General features: G+C 40.6%; 2 protein-coding genes across 5 annotated transcripts in view; one reads left to right on the top strand and one right to left on the bottom strand.

The window, feature by feature from the left end:
* Positions 1–23,530, bottom strand: part of LOC134478145 (serine/arginine repetitive matrix protein 1-like) — a 51,098-nt gene extending 27,568 nt beyond the window's left edge. For 3 of the 4 annotated variants that reach the window (XM_063258457.1, XM_063258458.1, XM_063258459.1), the window contains exon 1: positions 22,435–23,530. In XM_063258457.1, coding sequence (XP_063114527.1) covers positions 22,435–22,991 — 557 coding nt within the window. In that variant the 5' untranslated portion in view covers positions 22,992–23,530. Of the gene's footprint in view, positions 1–22,411 lie in introns of all 4 variants that reach the window. The other variant, XM_063258460.1, reaches the window with a different exon arrangement.
* Positions 22,744–24,904, top strand: part of Rab2a (RAB2A, member RAS oncogene family) — a 76,692-nt gene continuing 74,531 nt past the window's right edge. The window contains exon 1 of the mRNA XM_063258461.1: positions 22,744–22,902. Coding sequence (XP_063114531.1) covers positions 22,857–22,902 — 46 coding nt within the window. The 5' untranslated portion in view covers positions 22,744–22,856. The remainder of the gene's footprint in view (positions 22,903–24,904) is intronic.

The raw sequence follows: 24,904 nt of genomic DNA, 5'->3' as shown, positions 1-24,904 counted from the left end.
AAACTAGACCCATGCCTATCACCATGTACTAAATTAAAATCTAAATGGATCAAAAATCTGAATATAAAAACAGAAACACTAAATCTATTGGAAGATAAATTGGATAAAACCCTTGAAGACATAGGGGTAGGTAGAGAATTCATGAACAGGAATCAAACCACATGGGAAATACTTCCCAGAATCAATAACTGGGATCACGTCTTATTAAAAAGTTTCTGCATGTCAAAGGAAATCTCCAGCATAGTGAAAAGAAAACCCACAAACTGGGAAAAAATTTTAGTGAACTGTCCCTCAGACAAAGGACTTCTGTCTAAAACATATAAAGAATTTTGAAATATCAGACCCCCGAAATGGAAAGATCCAATCAAATATGGGCCTCTGATGTGAATATACAGTTCTCAAATGAAGAAATATAAATGGTAAATAAACACATGAAAAAATGTTCATTATCATTACTCATTAGAGAAATGCAAATTAAAACCACACTGAATCCATCCCCCTCCTGAAAGAATGGCCAGGATCAAGAAAACTACCAACAACGAATGCTGGAGAGGCTGTGGGGAAAAAGGAACTCTCCTGTACTGTTGGTGGGAGTGTAGACTGGTGCAACCATTGTGGAGGTCAGTCTGGAGATTTCTCAAAAAGCTAGGATTGGAAGATTGAAAGGTTTGATCCAGATATTCCACTTCCAGGCATATTCGCAGAAAACTGAAAACATCATACCAGAGTGATATATGTGCACCCATGTTTATAGCAGCAGAATTTGTAATAGCCAGATCTTGGAAGCAACCTAAGTGTCCATCGACTGAGGAATGGATAAAAAAGTTGTGGTATTTTTATTCAATGGAATACTACTCAGCTATAAAAAAGGATCACATTGAGATATTTATAAATAAATGGATGCAGCTTGAGACCATACTCATAAGCAAAATAAATCAAACTCACATGTATAAATGCTGAATAGTTTCCCTAGTGTAAGAAACGGCAAGAATACATAAAATTATGTGGTAATCCTGATTCCCCATTATATTGCTTTGAAGCCTTATAATGTTTTCAATCATTAGTTGAAATGGTTTTATTCTGGGTTGTTTGATTTTATTGCCTGTGATGGTATGAACAGCTATTTTGAAGAAAACAAGACATCTTAATAGTTAGTGCTGATTTAATATCATCTTGATTTGAAGTCCCGCCAAGCTTTTGTTCTTCTGTCCCCATCAGTTTTATCATGTTGTATCTTATTGAATTTTATTATATGTGATAGTATAAACAGAATTTTTTATGGACAAGGAGATAGTATAGTATCCATTGTTCATTTTCTGTTAGTTGATTCTGAATACCCTGTAATACTTTCATTCTCTTGAATGGTTTTACACTGTCTTGTTATTTTTGATATTATAGTGTATGAAGGTATACTCAAATATTTCAAGGAAAGAGACACTGTGGTAGCTAATGTTATGTATGATTGTCTTGTGATGAAACACTATGTTGCTTAAATTGTTCTGTTCTGATCTGTTTTGTTATGTCCTCTTTTATTTTAATCTTTTTTTACAAGAAAAAAATGATTCAACAGAGTCAACGAAAAAGCAAGAGATAGCACAAATAACATTAAAGGAAAACTGTTTACAGAAGTAATGGCAGAAAACTTCCCAAGTAGGAAAAAAGAATTTGGTTTAAGAGAATTCTGCCTGCATTTCAAGAGCTCCTTTTACCTTGAGCAGGTACAACTTCTGTTAATGGACACCAGAACTACATAGTGAGACCCTGTCTCCAAAAAAAAAAGTAAAAACTTTAAAACAAATAATATTATTAATGTTACATGGTTCTATAGGAGTAAATCTTTTAATACCCTTAGATACATTTGTAGATAATCATACATCTGCAATATAATATATACATTTTTTCCTAGCAATAATGTGCTTTTGGACTTGGCAGGCTGAGCCAGGAAGATCAAGAGAGGTTTAAGGCCACTTGAGCTACAAAGAGTTCATGGTCAGCCTGAACTACACAGAGACCTTGTCTCAAAAAGAAAAAGAGTACTTTTCAAAGTGTTCTCACATCAATCTCTAATAATTTCATTATGTAAGCAACTAGAGTTACTATCTTCAACAGATGACGAAAAGTTTTAAGAGGATTAGTTAATGGTAAGAAAGAGACTATACATGAAGATCTCCAGGAATTTAATGTTCGACCTTTCTCCCAAATACTTCTCTGCTGAAAGTGATATACGGGATTGAGGCTCCCAACCTACTATGTCTGCAAGTTTGTGTTTTCTAGAACCAAAGAATGAATTTTAGGAACAACAGACGTGAAGAATAGAATGTATTTATTGAGAGAAAGAAAGCTTCTGACTGAAGAGAGACAGAAAGGGTCCAGAGCAGGTTGCCAAGAACTCTGTCTTTTTCAGGGACTTTTAAAGAAAAAATCATGGGGCGAGAGTGGTTCAAGGTGAGTGAGGACTGGAAACTCACAAAGCAGAAAGGCATAAACTGGGACGTAACTATAGTTAGCCAATAAAAATCAATAGTTCAGGTAAAATTGGTTATATTAGGGACAAATGGGAAAGCAAGTCACATAGGAAGCAGGCATTCTTAGAGAGCAGTGAGTGACCCTTCCTAGGGATTGGAATAGTGACTCCTGATTTTAAAGTGATCCAGATTTAATCCCTAAGGATTATACTTAAGGGTGTGGTTACAATTGTTTTGCCTTCAGTCTTGAGATCTGTCCCACAGCAAGAGGTATCTGTCCCCTCCAAGGTCATGAGATATCTGGTCCTCTGTGCCAGCTTCCTTGAGGGCCTACCCCTGTCTGACTGCCTCTAATATTTTCACTGGCTCAGCTGCCTGTAACAAAAGCACTAGGCACATACCAAGAACTTAAAAATATTATTATTAAGCCAGGCGTGGTGGCTCACACCTGTAATTCAAGCACTCAGGAGGCTGAGGTGGAGGATCTTGTGACTTTGAGACCAGCCTGGGCTACAAAGTGAGCTCAAGGCCAGCCTGAATAGCATAGCAAGACCCCGTCTCAAAAAAGACAAAAAAAAAAAAATTATTATTGTTCTAGTTTTTAATTCACTTAAATTTTTATAGTTCTTTTACAAAGGTTTTATAATTACTAACTCAAAATATTTTATACTTTTCTACTCTAAAGCACTATTTTTACAAAATTAGCTTATTGTTATTAAATTATCAATTGGTTCTCTAGTTCATGAATTTATGTCGGCACGTTTTATTACTTACAAGCAGTTCACTAGCAAAAGGAATAGCCTACAAGTAAAGGAAAGGTTTATTTGCCTACATACAGACACTGATTACAGATGTAAAGTTGCTAGCATCAATTTTTGACTTTTTTTTTTCGGTTTTTTTTTTTGTTTTTTGTTTTTTGGTTTTTGTTGTTTTTTTTTTTTTGCTGACTATGGCTTTGTAATATTTTTGACTTTTCAAGCAACCTTTTGAAGAGTGAGTGCAATGGAGAAAACCAGGGTTCAGAAGTAGGTCACAAAAAATGAGAATAAAGCAATGAACACTGCTGGGCATGGTGGTGCACACCTTTAATCCCCACAGTCAAGTGGCTGAGGCAGGAGGATTTCCTAGAGCCACGAGCCTCGTCTGGGCTATGTTCAAGGCCACCCTGAACTACATGAAGTCTTGCCCCAAAAACTCCAAAAAATAAATAAATTGAGGTAGGTTTGTAATCAATATAGGAGCCCAAGTAGCTGAATTGACAAATTTTGGGATTTTATTAGCTGAGCTCAGTGACCACCTGCATAGACCACCGTTTCAGGGTCAGACTGAGTGGCCCCGAATTGGGGGGTTACCGAGTTTTTAAAGCAGAAAACCACAAAGCAAGATACCCTGTCAGGAACAATTCATCTAGAATCCTATATTAATTGTGGTTGACACTTGCATCCTGCTCCTTTGTTGAGCAGGCTAACCGCCTCCTTGTGGGTGCAACTTGACTGCTTTTCCCATGGGACTTGTATCCTGAGTAATTTTTCACTCTTCTAGGTCAAAGAGGGCACAAGATGGCATCAGTTCTGCCAATGTATAACAAAATTAATTAATTAATTAAGGAAAGAAAGAAATGCTAAGAATGTTGTCTAATTATAACAGAAATGGCAGATCAGGAGGATAAGGAAATCTTTAAAGTACAATGAAGAGGGTGATTAATGAAATAGGTAAATAAATATGCATAAAAGATAATGACAATGGGATTTCAGAAGATGGCGGCTTGCTAGATAGCTGGATAGAGAGCCTCTCTGGGAAAAACAACTCAGACGCTGGAATTTGACAACATGGAGAGGGCCAGATGAGTGGAGAGAGATTCTCACGATCCCAGGATGAAACTGAAGAAAAGAGAAAAACAGCAAAAGGAAGGAAAAACACGGGTGGAGGGCTGGAGCCAGATGCACTCACCAAGACCAGTCCTACACCGTGCTGGGAGTGCCATGGAGCTGCACAATCCATGGTCATGCTGAAGCTGTGACCACCGATAACGGGAATTGGTGAGTCCCAGGCCCTTGGCAGGAGGACACGGCACAGTGGGGAGTGGAGCCAAGGTGGAGAGCTGCATTAATTCTCAGTGAGTGCTGGAAATTGTGTCCCATGGCGGATGTGGTTGGAAGACATCTTGGAGTGGGGCAGAGCCTGGTGCCTCGGTGGTGTAAGTCAGCTGCCCCAGCCCAGAGAGGATTGGTGGGAACAACTTGGGCAGAGTCATGCCCCTGGTCGGGACCCAATAGTCAGGGACAAAACTATCTTGACCCTGTGACGTCCGCCACATCACAGCCTAAGTTGCTGAAGGCTCTTGCCAGTTGACTGGCTTAGAGGAGAGGGGCCAGCGCACATCATCACTGCGTGCACCTCAGATAACAGCAAACTGGAGAGGGCAGCAAAACTCCGCCAGCATGCTTCAGAAAAACTTTAGGCAATACGGAAAGGGTCTGAGACCTGCACCACACACCTGTCTGAAAGAAACCAGAAACATGACAAGAGAAAAAAAATAAGAGAAAACCTCCAGCCACCGACCCTGGGAAAATAAGCCCAGGAGAGGTAAATACAGCAGAGCACCAGTGTAGCAATCATGAAATATTAGCCACAACATCAGTGGACATAAAGAAATACCTTCATGACCTCATAGATGAACTTAAAACTGAAATTTTAATCCAAGTGAGGCAAGATATAAAAAGATTAAAGAAATGCTAAGCACTAGATTATCTGGTGGTGAAACACAATGATGCTTGAATGGTTCAGTTCTGCCCTGTGTTGTTCTGTTACAATGTCCTCTCTTATCCCAATCTCCCCCTTTTTTTTAAATTAATTTATTGTTTCTTATTTTTTAATTAAGGGAAAACTAAATTTAAAAATAGCGGGATATATTACAGTAACTTTTTTGTTTTCCTATTAACCTGATTTGAACCCCTGTATTGTTCTCCCATCTTGTTCTGTATGATTTTACTGTATTCTGTTCTGTTTGATAGTATCAAGTTTGAGGGTATGGGCAACCACTTTGAAGGCAATAAGATTTACTATGATGTCTATTATGGTTTGACTATTATCTTTTTTTTGAAGTCCTGTAATGTCTCCAGTGTACGTTTTATTGGTCTTGTTCTGTACTGTTTTGTTCAATTCTATTATACCTGATGATAGAGGCAACTCTTTTTAAAATAGCAAGAGGCACAATGGTAACCATTTTTGATCACCTAGTATTCTATTTTTGCATCGTGTACTATGCCCATCCTTCTGGTCTAACTGACTCTGTTTTGTTTTGTCACATTTGGTTTTATTCTCTTTTTTAAAAAGTAGTAAGAACTATGGGAGTAATAAAACCCAAAAAGTGTAATTGTTATAGTAAAAAAAAGAGGAAAAGAAAGTGGTCTAAAGGATATAACTGCATTTATATTTAAGTGTGTAGGATAGAAAACCATATTATTGAGTTTTTATTGGATCATTGAACAGAACTGTCTGAAATCTCACTGTATGAATGTCTACTTTGTATGCTTTAATTTTGTAATTTGGACAAATGTTTTTAGGATGACAATATGTAACCTATTAATTAGTGATTTCTTACTGTATATTTTTTTTCTTGAAATTCTGTATTACTTGTACCCTTTTACTGCTCTGGTTTTTTTTCTTTCTTTTTTCTCTTTAAATAAAAGAAAAGAAAACTTCCCAAACATAGGAAAAAGAAATGATATCCAGATAAATGGGGCATACAAAACTACAACAAAAACAGATCTACACTCAGACATAATAATCAAGATCTCAGAAATTCATCACAAGAACAGAATATTAAAAGTGGTCAGAGAAAAGAAGCAGATCACCTACAAAGGAAAAATCATCAAAATAATGACAGACTTATCAACACAAACTTTCAAATCAAGAAGAGCCTGGGGGGAAATAGTCCAAGACCTGACAGAAAATAACCTCCATCCCAGATTGATGTACCCTGAAAAACTGTCTCTCAAAATCACTGGAGAAAAAAGATTTTTCTAAGACAAGGAGTAACTGTGGGAGTTCATGGCCACCAACTCAACCCTACAAAAAATATTGAAGGATATTAGAGAGAGAAAAAAAAGTACCAGGATTCCAGCAACCATGGCTGAGAAGCCTCAATGAATGGGGCAGACAGTGGAATGAAGGAGAAAAGTGGACAAATAATAGCAGAAAAAGAGAATAGCAGAGATGAGGCAGAGAAGGTAGACTATAATCTTTAATATAGATAGCCCTGATAAACTAACAAAAAGAAACACAGGCAGAGTAGATGAGGAGGAAGGATCCATTGAGATGCTTTGAATAGGAAATATATTCAACCTGAAAGAGGGTTAATAAACTGAAAGTCAAAGATGAGAAAACGATGCTTTATGTGACAAGGAACCAGAGAGAAATAGGGACAACTCGTCCAGCAGCCACAGATAGGTTGGAAAGTCATGACACTTTTGTGCAGTGGAGAACTACACAGCTGGAAGGAAGGAAAACCGTGTGGCTTTAGTCAGTAAAGGAATACAGCTCAAGATCACGCTCAGGGGTAAAAAGGTTCAGCACCACTCAGATAGATAATAGGTTGATCCCCTAGTCTAAAAACTAAAGGAGTGGGGCTGGGGATTTAGCTCAGCTGCATAAGCACCTGCCTTGCAAGCAGGCAGTCGTGAGTTCGATCCCCGGTACCAATAAAAAGGAAAAAGACAAAAAAACTGAAGGAGTTAGTGGGACCCAAAATATACAAAGCATCCTGAGGAGGGGAAAGGTGAGGAATTGCCTAAAAAAGGAAGGCAGAGGGCATTGTTAATAGTGTATCAGGATTTAAAAGCCACAGTAGTTTGTTTGTTGTTGTTGTTGTTTTTGTCTTTTTCGTTTTTTATCAGTACCAGGGATTGAACTCACAACTGCCTGCTTGCAAGGCAGGCGCTTATGCCGCTGAGCTAAATCCCCAGCCCCAAAGCCACAGTAGTCTTATCACTCTGTTTAGTTTGATTATATTTTGTTCCAATCTGTCTACTCATACTAGATTTGAGGGCACAGACAACTAACCCAAAAATAGCAGGCTATTCTACAATAACTATCCTTAATTTCCTATTAACTTAAACTGAAGCCCTGTATTACTAACATTGTCTTACTATGACTGATGTTATTTGAAGCTGGTTTGTTAGACTGCTGCTTTACCTTGACTGATTTTATTCAAATTTGGTATGCTTGATAGTATCAAGTCTAAGAGTAGAGGCAACTACTCTGAAGATGACAAGACGTAATAAGATACCCATTCTGGTTTGATTATTAACTGCTTTTGAAGTCCTACAATGTCTCCATTGTTGTGTTTTTATTAAAATAGCTATGTAATGCTATGTTCAATTATAGTATGTCTGATGATATGTACAATTCTATTGAAAATAACAAGAAAAAGCATTTTTAAACTGTAGATCACCTAATATTGTGGTTTTATATGTCTTTTTCATATCATGCTTTTCTAGGAATTTCTTTTGTTGTCTTGTTATGATCTATTTTTCCCTATAGTACAGAAAGGATAGATATACATGTCAAGATTCACACATGGGGAGAATTTCTAAACAGTTTACAGGAACAGATTATATAATGAATGATGTAATGAACAGATATTCTGAAGAAGCAGAGACACTAAGAAACCGAGTGCTAATTCTGTAGCATTGTGATATAAAATCTAGCAATACTATCATTCACTGTTCAGAGTGTTATTAGTCGAGTATCTTATGTTCAATTTCAGCATACATAAAGATAAAGACAGCTACTACGAAGAGGATGAGAGACATTATGGCAGCCATTGTTGGCTTCCCCAATGTCAGGTCTTGAAGACCTAAAAAATCTTCATCATCATGTTGATAGGATTATTTCCAAAAGATGAAAAATATTTCCAAAAGATGAGAAGTATAAAATAAAAAGTGGCCTTTATTCTGAGAACACGGAGAGAGATGACTGGCACCCCCCACCGCTGGCGACCCGCAATCTCTCCAGTGGCGTGGGGGTATGTTAAGTAGCCTTGGCTTGGGGTGGAACCTAAGGCGGGCATTAGGGATGAACAGGTAGCCCATTGGTTCCCAGGGCCAGGAGGATGGCATCACAGGTAAATTCCTAGGGGCGGGGGAGATAGGAGCTTCCTGCTTCTGATTGAGGCTTTCCTGGCTACAGTGTCCTGTCTGGGCCAAAACCCTTTCACATGTTATAATTAGATTAGTTCTATATTATTCAGTATGTATTCAATGTGTGTGAAGATGGGGACAACTATTTGGAAAAAAGCAAGAACAATAAGATAGACAATGAAGATTTCCAGTGGACTTGCTTTGAAATCTGTGTTTCTTAAAATTGTTTCCTTATGATCTGTTTTAATCTGACCCTCTTTAAAATAAAAAAAGATAATGACATTGCAGGCTCAATTTATATGGTCCTCCCTCTTTAAATCCACCCTCATTTCCCAGAACAAAATTTTATCCTCTAAAATAATACAGCACTTCTCCTGTTGCATTCATCAAGGCAAAGCCGCTGATGTTTCAGTTCAGTGAGTCTCTTAAAGCAGAATCCTTGTCGGGCACATTTAAGTCCTACAGTTCTTATAACAGGCCTGAGAAGAAGACAGGAAAAGGACAAATGCAGAGAAAGGACTTAAATTTCTTAATTTTTCAGCTGCATGTTTGACATATGCTAAACAACTTACATATGTAATCTCAGGAGAAGCTGAAGCAGAGCTTTTTAGTAACTTAGCCAACATCATCTAAATGATAAAATGGTAAAATCAGGATTTGAACCTATTTCTTCCAAAAGTGATACTGAGCTTACCAAATATCTGCTGAAAAGTTAGTTCTATTGAGTGACTTAGAAAAGGCTGAAGAAAGTCATTTCAAAATGGTTCTCAATTATTTCTGGAATCTGACCCTCTGCTAAAATTTCTCCTCCAAATTGTTCATATACAAATAACATATATCATGTTTAACACCATTTGAGGAGGAACAGCTAAAGAACCATGGAAGCCAGAATAGAAATGAAAACTTACAGTTTCCAAACCATCTTTCCCCCATCTAACCACTGTTCCTCTTTTCCACAATCTTAGAATAATCAAGTAAAGAGAAACTGAAAACATGAAGTTCAGCAGGGAGAAAGCTAATGCAAAATCCTAATGTAGTGGTGGTATAGAGGAATTAAACTCCCAACCTGCTAAAAGCCTGGTATGCGTCCATGTTCTCTAAATTGAAAACTGAATTTTAGGAACAATGGAGGTTAAGAGCAGAATATATTTATTGAGAGAAAAAAAAGCTTCTTTCTGGGAGACAGAACAGGTCGATACTCTCTTTTCTACATATTTTATAAAGCAAAACCATGAGGGAAGATGGGTCCGGGATGAGGAAAACATGGGAACTTGCAAGGCAGACAGGTGTGAGGTGGGACAGAACTACAGTTAAACAATAAGATTAATTGTTCAGCTAAAATATGAGAAAGTGAGTACCGCAGCAAGTGGGCATGGTTAGAAAAGTAGTAGCTCTTTCTGCATGGAATTGGGGAGGTAGCTCCTGGCTTCCTCAAAGTGATCCATATCTATTTAGTATATGAATGCCAAATGTTTAAATTTAGGGGGTGGTTGATTTGTTTTGCCTTTTGTTTTGAGATCTCGCCTGAGGCAGAGGTGTCTGTCTCCTTCAGTGTTACAAAGTATCTGATCTTCTGCACTCCCTCCTTTGTGGGCCCAGCCCGGTCTAATTGCTTATAAAATTTCTAACTCAGATGCCTGTAACATTAGCACTTTCAAGTATCACAGAATTTGAATAAGAAAACATTGAAAAACGTAGCCTTAACAACTTTTAAATTTCAGTTATAACCTTTAGACTTTATATGATGCAAGACTGAGAGATGAAGTTTTTGGAATTTCATCCCCAAGAGAGTGAAAATAGCTGAAAATAAAATTGAATGGAAAAATCTCAGAAAGTATATTACTCTTTAAAAAGAGAGTGGGTTATTTCTGTCGCTTTGTCTGCAGAATTTTTCTTGAAAAAAGCATTTAGATTTTATGAGCTAAGTTTTTTTATTTAAAGAAAAAAAGAAGTGGGAACTGCGCTGCCATCGGAAGACATGAGTTGCTGCATACCATCCCGAGTCCCGGGAGAGTTTAAGATCATCAATCCCAGTGGTCAAGGACTCGTCCAGCTTGCAGCCACACTAATACTGGGCTCTCAGATTTGCAGCCTGCCTGGGCCATGCCCAGTGACCTTTTTTCAATCCAGGGAACTGGGCTGCCAGAGAAGGTGAGATCTTGCACACCATCCCAAGCCCCAGGAGAGTTTAAGATCATCTCTCCCAGTGGTCAGGGACCCGCCCAACTTCCAGGCACACTACACTAGGCTTGGGAGGGTTTGTGGCCAGAATAGATTACACCCACCCTCCTTCTTCAATCAGAGGAGATGAGGGCACATGAAGTGAGTGAGTTCCAGAGCATTGCTCTTTGCCTGGGGAAAGTTTTGGACTTTCATCCACAGTGGTTAGGTGCCCACCCAGCATCCTGGAACATTGGAGGTGGCACAGGAAGTCCTGTGGGCCTGACTGGACCACACTCAACAACCTCCATTTAGTCCCAGGAGCCCAGGGCATAGAGGCGAATTTCCAACAAGTCCAGGGAAAGCCGTGGAACATCACTTAAAACATGAAAATATAGGAAAATGACAAGATGAAAGACCAAAATGCAATCTCAAACATCCAGCCCATCCCAGGAAAGCCCAGAAACCATATACATAGAAGAAAATATATGCCATACACTTGAAATACCTGAAAAAATAGCAACAGAAATAAAGAAGCAACTCCGGGAAGCGTTAAAGGAATTCAAACCATAAATAATCTCCCAAGTAAAAGAAGAAATGATAAAAGTAATGAAATAGATGCTGAACACATCTAAAGAAGACACAATTAAAAAATCAGAGGAACAAAACAAAAAGGTAGAATCCCTAGATGAACAATATAAGAAATAAACACAATACATGAAGCAGATTCAAAGAGATATAGAAGAAATCAAAAATTCCATAGAAAGTTGTCAAAACCACCTCAACGAAAATGCAAAAAGAATTTCAGACTTTGAAGAAAAGACTGCAGCTAATGAACAGGAAAAATAACAAGGAATCAGGAAATAACAATTCAACCGCTACAAGATCATGCAAAGAAAAACAACATAAGATTGATAGGGATAAATGAAAAAGAAGGGGACAATACAAATTATATCAAGAGGCTATTTACAGAACTGATAGCTGAAAATTTCCCAAACATGAGAATGGAAACTGACGTTACGATTAGTGAAGCATATAGAACTCCAAATAGCCATAACCAAAATAAAACAACACCTAGATATATAACAACCACCATCTCATAAATCCAACATAAGAATAGAATATTAAAAGCTGTTAGAGAGAAAAGACAGATCACCTATAAAGGAAAACCTATCAGAATCACAGCAGACTTCTCAACACAAAAAATGAAGTCAAGAAGAACATGGAGTGAAGTATTTCACATTCTAAAGGAAAATGACTTCCAACCTAGACTGATGTACTCTGCAAAACTGTCCTTGAAAATGGATGAAGAAATAAGATACTTTCATGACAAAGAACAGCTGAAGAACTACATGATCACCAAGTCAACCCTGCAAAAAATACTGAAAGACAGTTTAAATACACATAGGAAAAAACCACTAAGCAAGGCAGACAATAAAACAGAATGGAAAGATAAAGATGCAACATCAGAAAGATAACATGTCAACAATATATAACAGTTATAACCATTAATGTGAATGGTCTCAATGCACCAATTAAAAGAAACAGACTGGCAGAATGGATCAAGAAACAGTGTCCCACCAATATGTTGCCTACAAGAAACCCATATAACCAGGGGCTGGGGATTTAGCTCAGCGACATAAGCGCCTGCCTTGCAAGCAGGCAGTCGTGAGTTTGATCCCTGGTACCGATAAAAAGGAAAAAGACAAAAAAAAAAAAAAAGAAATACATATAACCAAAAAGGAATCTCATAGAATGAAAAATCAAAGGATAGAAAACAATACTTCATGCAATAAGAAAAGAAAAAATAGCAGGAATAGCTATTATGTTTGCAGACAACGTGAACTTCAAACCAGGAATGATCCTAAGAGATAAAGAAGGTCACTACATACTCGTTAGGGGGAAACTTCAAGAGGAAGAGATAACAAACTTAAATATACCTGAACCAAATTCTAGAGCACCCAGTTATACAAAGCAAGTATTAATAGAAACTAAAAATCAAATTAATAGAAACTAAAAATCAAATTAATAGAAACTAAAAATCAAGAAAACTACCAATAACAAATGCTGGAGAGGCTGTGGGGGAAAAAGGAACTCTACTGCACTGTTGGTGGGAGTGTAGACTGGTGCAATCATTGTGGAGGTCAGTCTGGAGATTTCTCAAAAAGCTGGGATTGGCAGTCCCATTTGATCCAACTATTCTGCTTGTAGGCATATTCCCAGAAGAACTGAAAACATCATACCACAATGATATATGTGCACCCATGTTTATAGCAGCACAATATGTAATAGCCAGATCTTGGAAACAACCTAAGTGTCCATCAACTGAGGAACGGATAAAAAAAAGTTGCAGTATTTTTATACAATGGAGTACTACTCAGCTATAAAGAATGATCATGTTGATATATTTATAAACAAATGGACGCGGCTTGAGACCATACTCCTTAGCGAAATAAAGTTTGTAGTGTAAGAAATGGTAAGAGTACATAAAATTTTATGGTAATCATGATTCCCCATTACATTGATTTGGAGCCTTATAATGTTCCCATTCATTAGTTGTACTGGTTTTATCCTGGGTTGTTTCATTTTATTATCTGTGATGATATGAACAGCGATTTTGAAGAAAACAATACATTATAATAGCCTGTGCTGATTTAATATCTTGTTTTGAAGTCCTACCATGCTTTTATTCTTCTGTTTCCATTGGTTCTATCATGTATTTTATTGGATTTTATCATGTGTGATAACATAAACAAATCTTTTATGGACAATGAGATAGATAATATGCTAACCATTTTTCCTTTTCTGTTATTTGGTTCTGAATGCCCTGTAACACTTTCATTCTCTTTAGTGGGTTTATACTATTTTGTTATGTTTGATACTATTGTATATGAAAGTATACTCGACTATTTCAAGGAAAGAGACATTATGGTAGCTACTGATGTATCGGGGTGTCTTGTGGTGAAATACTGTGTTGCTTAAATTGTTCTGTTCTGATCTGCTTTGCTATGTCGTTTTATCTTAATCTCTTTAAAATTAAAAAAAAAATTTAAAAGGAAAAAAAGACAAAACAGAAAAAAGAGTAACAGTAATACCTAGTTTTGAAGAAAGATATTAACACTAAGAAATTACTAGTTGATAAGTTACATGTTGTCTTCTTAGAAATAGTTGTTCAAGTTACAAAATCAAGGGATCAAGCATTCACAGTACAAAACCATCCTGTTCAGTGAGCCAATGAAAACTTAGTAATACGGTCATCTATCTATCTTCACTTAAACATACAATTATATCCTTTCGAGTACTTTCCCTTTCACTTTCACAATTTCTACTATACATTTTGAATCTTATTACTCTTTCAGGTTTTTATCTTTTTTTACACTAGAGTGACAATATCATACTTACATGTGGGTCATATTTATTTCATGTAGGAGGGTAGACTCAGGTTGCCTCCATTTACCTATAAAGGCCTCAAGAACATTCTTTTTATAGCTGAGTAATATTCCATTGTATAAAAATACCACACCCAAACGGGGCGTGGAGGCTCACACCTATAATCCCAGCATTGGAGAGACTGAGGCAGGGGGATCATTGCAAGTTCCAGACCAGCCTAGGCTACAAAGTGAGCACAAGGTCTGCCCGAACTGCATAGAGACTAACCCTGTCACAAATAGACAAAAACAAAAACAAAAACCCACATCTTTTTCATCCACTCTGCAGTTGATAGACATTTTGGTTGTTTCCAAGATTTATGAGCTAAATGTTTTAAATGGTGTTTGTTGCTTTTATTTACTTTGTGCATTGTTTTCAAGTGGATTTAAGAGAGTTTATTGGTTTAGAGAAAATCTAGTATTGCAAATTACAGAAAAAAGAAAAAAAGAGGCTGGGGATTTAGCTCAGCAGCATAAGCACCTGCCTTGCAAGTCATGAGTTTGATTCCTGGTACTGATAAAAATGAAAAAGACCCCCCCCCCAAAAAAAAAGAAATAGACACAAGAAAATTGGGAATGGTATTGATTTTAAAATCCAAATTTATATAATGATTATGTTAAAGTTTTCTGGTACAATAGAAAAGTGAAAAGTTAAAAAAAAAAAAGAACAAATTTATTGAAGGTGTGGAAAAGAACACACAATCCATGGGGTCTGGGCTGTCTCCTTTCAACTGGATACAGAGAGGCAGAGGGTTATACGACCTCTGATGGAAGTGGCACCTGGGGCAGACATTGATGATGTGTGAGTAGCTGATTGGAATTTTCTTTGGTTGCAAACAGGAGAGTTGCAATTAGGGCTGACGGAGGAGGAAGTGGTAAGCATTCCTGCTTTGGCCTTCCACCATGTTAGACCACCGCCATAATTTATACTAGGGCAAGAATCTTTCAGATTAGACCTTCTTCCCTCAAACAAACCACTCCTCCACCCCTTCTGCCCCCCAAACCCTGTGTTGGGAAGGAACCTATGGTGTCCCAAACACTTGGCATGTGCCTGCCACTGAGCTATACCCCTAGCTCACTCATCATTTTATTTGACCCTAAACTGACTTTATTAAGGAGCTGTCCACATTTTCCAGGTAAGGTAATAGATAAGAACTTGATAAAACACTACGCAAGATTTGAAAATAAAGTTCTTACTCTTTTCATTGTTGGTGTTTTCTGACACAATAGAGAAGCAAAGAGTAAAAAAAACAAAAACAAAAACAAAAAACGAACGTGTTTATTGAGGAAGTGGAAAGAAGCACACAACCCGTGGCAGTTGGCTCTCTCCTTCACCAAAGACAAACATGGAGGGAGGTTTTATGACCTCTGACTGGAAGTGGCACTTGGGGTGGGTATTGATGATGTGTGAGGAACTGATTGGAATCTTCATTGTGCACACACAGGAAGGGAGTTGCAATTAGGGCTGAAGAAGGAGGGAGTGGTAATCGTTCCTGCTTTGGCCTTCCGCCATGTTAGTCCACTGCCATAACTGTACAGTAATTTATCCCAGGGCAAAACTCTTCCCGTCTTCCTATTGTTAGAAAAGGGCAAAGAGTCTCTCTTACTACTTCCTACTGGTTGGGGCTGACTTGTTGGTGTTTAGGGGGTTGACAGGATGATGGTTAATGGCCATGTAAAAGCTGGTACCAGGACAAGGAGTTGATCATTGGTGAACATTTGCATCCTAGATGGGAGAAATAAAAAGACAAGGTGCTATGAGGAGGCAGGTCACTATCATAACTAAAGGACCCAGGAGAAGCAGGAGGAAAGGTGCCCATGATCCTAACGTCTTGTTCAATCAGGGCTAGGATAAGGAAGAATCTGAAAAATAAGCATGGAGTTGGGAGAGGTTAAGCTACAGGAGGCAATTATTTCCCCCATCAGAAAGGGTAAAAGCAAAAATGTAGATAGGACTTGTTTTTTGTCAAGGGGTTGAACCGGAGAAAATGAGGAGCATGAGAAAGTTAAGGCCTGACAGTTGAATCATGTTTGGGAAATTATAGACTAGGGTTGGGTTGTGGCTGCATACTACAAGTGAGATGAGAGCCCAGACCCAGAGAGGTCTCGTGTTTAACTCAATAGCTGAAGGTGGAGAGAACTAAGATAGTTGCTAGGTAGGACAGTATGACAGCAATCTTATGTACAATGTGGGAGTCATTAGGAAAGACTGCCCAGAGTCTCACAGCAAAAACCTAACTAATAGAATAGGGTAACAAAACTTAGTCTATAATTTGTAGCTGTGGGCTCTTGGTGAGATGAAGATGCGTGAGAGATAGGACAGGTGATGACACTCGGGATGTGTGGAGTTAGGGGAGTTAGGGTTAGGAGGCCCACTTGGCTTGAGTGATGTGGAACCAGGATGGCAGTCCAGCGACCTTGACCGCCATTGGAGCTGCAAAGAAGACCAGGTAGGGGCCACTCCACCATAGGTTCCTTCCCCAACACAGGGTTTGGGGGTCAGAAGGGGTGGGGGAGTGGTTTGTTTGAAGGAAGAAGGTCTAATCTGAAAGATTCTTGCCCTAGTATAAATTATGGCAGTGGTCTAACATGGTGGAAGGCTAGAGACCTGTGGATTTAAAAGGGTTAAGATAAATTAGGTCTCCTGGAGATACAGGAGGATCTGGTTTGGTCCCATCAGAGGGTTGGGGAAGGCAGAGATCCATATGTTATCGTAAAAAGTATCAGATGAAGGAGAGAACTGGAATGTAGTCAGCAAGAGGAGGGAGACGTGGGAGGTAGGAAGATTGCGGAGATGGAGTGGTTGACCACCATGAGTTTAAACGGGCTTAGAAAAATAGGAGTCCTGGGAAGTGCTCTGAGGTTGGCTAAGGTTAGTGGTTCTGATTAGGGAGCTTTTGGAAAGCTTTGTGGAGGGGTTGGGCTAAAGCTGTAAAGTTAGGAATCTAGAGTTCAAAGAAGTTAGTTAAGCCCAGAAAAGATAGACCCTATTGTTTGATTGTGGGCACTGGAGATCCCAATGAATCATCCTGTGATCCGTGGATGGAGTGAGGGGTAGGAGAGAGAGACCAAGACACTTGACCTTTGGGGAAGCTATGTGAGCTTTAGCAGGGGGAACCCTGTACCTGCGATTGGAGAGAAAATGGAGACTGGCTGTATCTTGCATGGCTAAAATATTCGATGGAGAGCAGAGGGGAACAGTCATCAGCGTATTGATGGAGAGTGATGGGTTTGAGGTCAAGAGCTGTAAGATCAGCAGCAAGAAGTTGGCTAAAGAAATGAGGACTATTCCTGAACCCTTGAGGGAGTACTGTCCAGTAAGTTGTTGAGACCTGAGATTGTCTGGGTCAGTCCACATAAACACAAAGAAATCCTGACAATCAGGGTATAGGGGGATGGTTTAAAAAAAAAAAGGCATCTTTAAGACCTAGGACTGTGAAGTGAGTGGTAGAGAGAGGAATATGCGAGAGCATAGTATAAGGGTTTGGCATCACTGGGTGAACAGCCACAGGACAAGACAATAGGACCAATAGGACCAATTAGGCTTGAGTACCGGAAGAATGGGAGTATTGTAGGATGAATGGGTAGGAAACCATTGTCTAAAAGGTGCTTGATTATAGGTTTCAGTCCCCATAGATGTTTGGGTGCTATAGGATATTGGGGAACACAAGGAAAGATTGAAGGATCTCTGACAAATTAAAACAGGTATAGCATGGGTAGTGCAAGTGAGCTTGGAGGTGTCCCAGACTATGGGATCAACAAGGGAAGAAGGGAGAGGAAGGGATGGCTTTGCAATGCACTGTGGTGGTGTTTGAAGATGTGGGGAGGAAAAGGGTAAAGGAGAAGCTAACTACTGGAGGAAATCCCAATCTAAAAGGGTGTGGGACATATTGGTATTACTATTGCCTCCACCCCCAAAAAATACCTGAGGTGCTGGTTCATAACCTTGGTGCTCTTGGCTTAAAGAAGGCCATAAAAACCAAACAATAACAATGAAAAAAAACTTCCAAAAACCCCCAAATCTGATCTTTTACTGCCAGATGGGTTGGCCAACCTACTAGTTTAATAGCAGCCCATAGCCTAAGGGGAAAACGTTTGACCCCTCTATCCTTCAAGATTTATATAACTTTTGTCATAGCAGTGGCAAATTGGTAGGACCTCACATTCAGGCCTTTCTCACTTTGAGGATACGTTCTTCTCTCATTCAGTCTCCCCTTTCTTCACTCCCAACAGTCTCTAATTCTTCATTTCCTCTCCCCAATCTCGGACTCCTCAACCCCCTCAACCTGGGCCATTTATCCCATCAGATGGCCCCTCTCTTTTCCTCTCTGCTCCTGCATACCATTCTCCCTGCCAGTTCACCACACTTGGTCTTGCATGATTCAGCCATCTAGCAGACTGCATGGTGTTTGACTGCCATCTTGCCACATGGTTCTTAGCAATCATCTTGCTGCAGCTCACATGAGGGTCAACTGCCATCTTATAGCCCTCTACCATGTGACAGTCCATGCAATCTTGTGACAGGTCAGAGTAAATGGCCGCCAACTTGTGGTCCCTCATCATGGGATCAGCAGCAGCCATCTTGTTGCAGATCACATGACAACCAGTCACCATCTTGTGCTTCCCTGTCACATGGTGATGAGCGGCTAGTTTATGGTCAATCACCTTGTAATTGCCCACAAACACCTGCTTGGCAGTTGGTTGCTTAGTGGCCATCTACACCTCTCACTCCACAGCATTCTCGGTCTCAACCCCTATTCCCGCTTTAGGAACAGGCTGGTCTGGAGGGACTAGTTCATCTTCATGTTCCTTTCTCACTTGCTGACCTATCTCAGGTTAACCATAAATTAGGCTCCTTCTGACTCATGAAATTATATTAGTTTAAATTTATAATTAATTGTTACAATTTACATTTCAAGGACATTTATTTGATTCTGAACACCACCTTCAGCTCACAACAGCGGGCTCAGCTATGGCAAGCAGCTTGAGAAGCCAATCGTAGACATAAAACGAATACTGCTGAGAATGACCCTGGGCCTGCTATCCTTATTTAAATAAACCTGTTAATTGATCTACAGAAAGGTTCTCACGAGTCTATTTATTATAGTTCAAATTGGCCAAATATATTTGAGTGTACTACATATAAAGTATCTGTATGCTAAACTGTGTATGTTCCTATGTCCAATCTGTACAGATTGTCTGTTTCTTTGTATGTCATATTCACAAACTGCTGTTCTTTTTTTATTTGAGCTCAATAATCTTTCCTCTTTTCTTTTGCAGATCATTTAATCAAGGTTTTATTTGGGTTATGGATTTTTTTTTTTTTTTTGTCTTTTTCCTTTTAATTGGTACCGGGAACTGAACTCATGACGGTCTGCTTGCAAGGCAGGCGCTTATGCTGCTGAGCTAAATCCCCTGCCCCTGGGTTATAGATTTAAAAAGTATGCTTCCACCTGGGTTGCCAACTGGTCAAAATGATGCTAAAATTGGTAAAACAAAATCCCTTGGGTGTAAGGAGAGATTAGACAAGACTTCAATTGACAAATAAGAAAGCAGCTGCCTAGTAACATTAGCCAGTTCTGGGGCTGGGGATCTAGCTCAGCGACATAAGCACATGCCTTGCAAGCAGGCAGTCATGAGTTTGATCCCTGGTACCGATAAAAAGGAAAAAGACCAAAAAACAACAACAACAACAAAAAACCAGTTCTTATTCATTAATCAGAGACCCCAATAATCTCCAAAGCCTTATAGGAAACACCCCAACTAAAGTTCATATGGCTAAGACAATTCATTATTGCTGTTTTATGGTATATTCATGCTTTCATGTATAAAATTGAGATTGTTTATGACAAAACTCTTTCATTCATTAACTTATATTTCAGCAACTGACCATTTCAATTCCTATGGTGGGCAAAAACAATTCATATTTAATTATCCACATTTTCATAATGGAAGGTTTACTACCTTCTACACAGCTTGCTTTACATCTGGAAACTGGAGAGGTGTAAATGCAAAAGCACTTCAGACTTGGAATAGTCTTTTTAACTAATCAACTCTTGTGTTTGACAAATGAGTACAACGAAGCACTGAAAGGCCAAATGATTTATCATAACCATCCAATCAGTGGTAGTATAACATATGGCAGATAGATTGCAAATTCTAAGGCAAGCAAAGAATTGCAAAGTGTACACTTAGACGGTGAGGAAAAAGTAGCTATTTACTGAAGGTCACCAATAGATAAATGGTGCTGGACGGGCTTTCAAATTTAAACACAAGATAAAATGGGCCTAGGGTAATAATACATTGCTCCTAAAGTGGAGCTCAAACTGAAGTAGGTGGAGAGCTGAGATTAGGAAGGGATGGCCACAGGATGTTCCCAAACCTAAGTGAGTAGAGGGCAGTGAATTCCTTAGTCTCCAATATTCTAATACGCTAAACTGCATTAATAAAGCCAATAGGAGTTGTTTCCTCAATTTTTTTTACACCATATCATACAACTTTTTGTACGATTTTTGTAATAAACCCAATTCTAACTTTCTTTCAAAGTTTCCCGGTGTCGGTCAGATAAATTTCTATACACTTATTAATGTGACATCAGGGTCTCACTATGTAGCCCAGGCTGGCCTGGAACTCTGAGCAAGCCTGCCTCAGCCTCTCAAGTGCTGAAATTACAAGTGTGTGCCACCATGGCTCGCAAGGGTGCTAGATTTCTGTGCAACATCGTATTACAGGTGGCCAGATCAGGCTGTGCTGGTAAAGGCCACAGTTCTCAAAACAGGGATTTGACTATCCCATTCACCACCCAGGAAAGATTGGAGTGAAGCCACTTACATAAGGACAGAACAGCTTCTGGAGCTGGAGGCCCAAGGCAGAGATCTCCGGTCCTCCAAGTTCAAGGAGTGACCCCAAGGGTGCAATTTCAGGTCACTTTTCATGTCAAGTTGGGTCCTATCCCCTAGAACTTCAGTAAAAGCACCTCCAAATATTTCAGAAAAATCTTAATTTTACACAGGCAAAGCTATCCAAACCATATAGCAACCATGCAGTCAGCCCAGTGCAACGGTGTCAGTAGTAATTACACAACGAGAGATCCCAGAAGGGAGCAGAAAATACTAGGCAACAGAAGCAAAGGCCACTGAACCCGCCATTTCTCCCAGGAATGACTCTTTCTGCTGCCAGACACTAGAGGTCATGGTTTAGTAAATTAGTCTCTTCATACACCTTTAAATACCCTGAACAGGCTCATGAACTTTGCATATTCTGCTCTTCATACTTAAAAGTTAATTCTTTTCCCAAACCTTTGTCCTTTTGACAATTTTTACTAATCATTCATGTCTGGTTTAGAAATCATTTTCTCTTGATAACCTTACCTGTCACTTAAACCAACTCTGTCCTCTACATCTTCCACAACCTGTGTGTACCTGTTGTTTTGTTTTTTCCTGGTCCTAAAGATGGATTCCTGAGCCTGGAAATAGGCCAGCGTGCTCTACTATGGAGTAATGGAGTAATCCCTTGGCCCTAAAACATTTGCTTCTTTACAACAGGACTGCGCCTCTAGCTATCCTAGTAATGAGTGAAACAGTACTTTCAATCATTTTAGCTGGGTGAATAAAAAACTGTGCTTTTAAACATTATTTTAGTGCGTACCTCATAGGCAGTGCAAAAAATTTCAAGCACACGAAAAACTCAATGGATGTACATCCCCCCCCATCTCATCCGTTATACACATATGGGTACTTAAGTTTATCTTTTTTTTTTTCATGAGGTAAAAAAGATTTGGCAGATTTCAGCACTACAGGGTTGCTTACCATGCAGAAAGCCCTCGGTTCCATGCCCAGCACCACTCAAAAAATAACTATACAAACAAGACGCCAAAGTATGTACTATTTATGGTTATATATAATTAATCACATATAACATACGATAGTATACAGTTATACAGTGGTCTTGTTTCTGCTAAGTCAGGTTTTAAAAGCAGCATGGCACTCCACTGACCAGCATACTGGACCCCGATTTAGTTCAGTCCCTGATTTATTTTCAACTTATAAAAACGCTGCACAACCCCACCCCGTCATCGCCCTCCACCCGCACGGCTCTCACCCCCACCGTGCCTTCTCACCACCCAAGGGCCGGGCCCCCACCGCGCCTTCCCATCAAGTGTCCCGCGGAACCCACCCCTCCCCCTCCCCCAGCTCCTCTGGGCCACCACGGTCACCGGCTCGAGAGCACCGGAACCACCTGCGCTTTGGCCTCCGCGACTCGCGGCGGACCCGGTGCGGGAGGGACAGTCGCGGGCAGAGGCCCACTTCCGACCGGAGGGGCGGGGCTGAGTGCGGGTCTCCTCCCCTTCCTTCCGGCGGCGCCGGCCGCTCCTGCAGTACTTCCGGGTCGGCGCGGAGGCGGGGCGGAGGCGCCGCTGCGGCTGTTATTGTTCGGCTGGACTCGGTTGGGCGCTGTCTCCGGCGGCTTCGTGGGGGTGTCAGTTTGTCCGGCTTCTCCTCCGCCCTCCTTCCCGGCGGCGAGGGCCACGGCGGCGGCGGCGGCGGCGGGCGGAGCCTGCGTTTCGAGCCTGAGCGGTGCTGGGGCGCGGGGCGCGGGGCGCGGAGGAGGAGCAGTAGCAGGAGGAGGAGCCGTGTGCCTGGCACCGGGCGGCCGTGGCCATGGCGTACGCCTATCTTTTTAAGTATATTATCATCGGCGACACAGGTAAGGGCCCTGGGCGCGGCGGAGCGGGCTCGCTGGCCCGCGGGCCGGGACTGAAGCGCGAACGGCGCCTGGCGGCGGCGCGGACACATTTCTCCCTCCCGGCACCTCCCTCCGGGCCGCGCGGCTCCATTTCCGCAGTGCTGGAGCTGGTGACGTGGGCACTGCGAGCGGCGCGGCCTGGCCGAGTCCGGGCCACAGCTCCTGCCCCGGCCGTCCTTGCAGGCGAGGGTCGTGGCGGCCTTCACGACGCCTGCTCAGAGAGGTGTTGAGCACGGAATTACCTGGCTCCGAAACGTCAGGGCCGAGCTCTAGAGATTGCCCGATCTCTGGTCCTTCTGCGGCCTCGGGGACTGGAAGGGAGGCCCGGGAGCTCGAGTTCATGACACGGGCCACCTTTTCCCCGCTGCACACCTCTGCCACAGCTGAGCCGGGCGCTCCCGAGGCGAGACAGGCAGCCGAGAGAGAAAACACGCTTTAAAAATGTTTGTTATACTCTCCCAATCCAGATAAAGGCGCATGTGTGTTTTGACGGCTGGCTAATCTTTTTGCGGCTATTAAAGAGGACTCTTTATATGTGTAAACTGATGTTATTGATTTGACAGTAGTGTAGGGCCGTTTAGTGCTTTCAGTGTGTGTGTGTGCTGGGGACCCTGAATTTTTTAGGTATGTCCTGGGTCATCAGTACTGATTCTCAGAATGTCCTCAATTCTCACTTGTTATAATATCCTAGTGTATATTACAGGCAACCAAGCAAACTCGTAAAATATTTGTTAATACCTGCGACTTGGGCATTACTTTGAACCTAATAAGTAAACCTAAGGCTTGTTCAGGTGTTAAACTGTGCATGTACTAGAGTCTGATTTCAGCGGTGACTCTTGTGCAACTTTTGACCCCTTGCACAACTTTGGAAATATCACCAGCATCTTGTGGTTGCACTAATGATGTAGCAGATTCTGTAGGTAACTGTGGAAGCATTTTGGTTGCAGCCTAAAGAAAAACTTTCCGCTACAATCTGTATCTATAGTCAGTAAGGTTTTTTTGGGGGGGGGGGGATGTAAGAATGGAGACAGTTTTCTCTGTAAAATCCTGAGCAAAACATTGTTTTGCTAATGTTTAGCAGCAAATTTATAAACTAAAAAAAATATGGTACAGTTGGGAGAAGAGAAGAATTCTAAAACCATTTAGGCTATAAAAATTACGATCATAGATGTCACAGTAACTATTCATAGGAAACAGAAGAGTGACTGGACACTTTGAGGACTGCCTTTCAGCGTTTTAATTGAGGCTGTTATTACAGGTAAAGAATGTAGTGGGGCTACAATTATTAACAAGTCAAGGCTCCATTCTCGTATAATTTGCCCTTTTCTGAAAATAGGCAAATCCTATGCATTTCCAAGGGAAGACTCCTTTCTTGGCATTGCTGTTTTACAACCTAGTTCAGAAGCTGAATTGTAACACTAACAATAGACAGTGTGGAGTAGCAGACACTTTCAGCTCCAGTTTAGCTGATAGGTCTGTATCACTTTCAGTTCAATCTTCCTGAAACATGGATGTTGAGGCAGCTTCTCTGCTTGCTCATGTTTTTGGTTTTGTTGTGAGAGGAGTCTTTTTTTTGAGACCAAGTCTCACTTAGAAGTTCAGGCCTGGTTTTTGAGTTTTTGTAGTTTCAAGAAGGTCTCCAATTCACAACAATCCTCGGGCCTCACCCTTCTGAGTGCTGGGATTATAGGTGTGGGCCACCTCGCGCAGCTTTGTCTCTTGTTTTAGTTCGAGCTTTAAGGAACTTCCATCAGCTTTATTTTTTCCTGGTGGTGGTAAGAATTGACTCTAGGGGCTCACACTGAGCTGCATCTGCGGACTTTTGGGGAGGGGGTCTCTAGATTACTCAGGCTGAAACTTGCAGTCCTCCTACCTTAATCTCCCTCCTAGCGGGGTCCCTATCTGCTTTTCTAGCGGTCTTTTCTGCCATTCCCCATCTTCTGCCACATAGGCCCTTTGATTT

Source organism: Cavia porcellus, unplaced genomic scaffold (assembly GCF_034190915.1).
Source record: "Cavia porcellus strain 051 isolate PalLab524CR breed Dunkin Hartley unplaced genomic scaffold, mCavPor4.1 scaffold_11, whole genome shotgun sequence".
Classification (NCBI taxonomy): Eukaryota; Metazoa; Chordata; class Mammalia; order Rodentia; family Caviidae; genus Cavia; species Cavia porcellus.
Note: the sequence above shows the minus strand (reverse complement) of the source record. Positions and strands in the feature narration are given on the sequence as shown.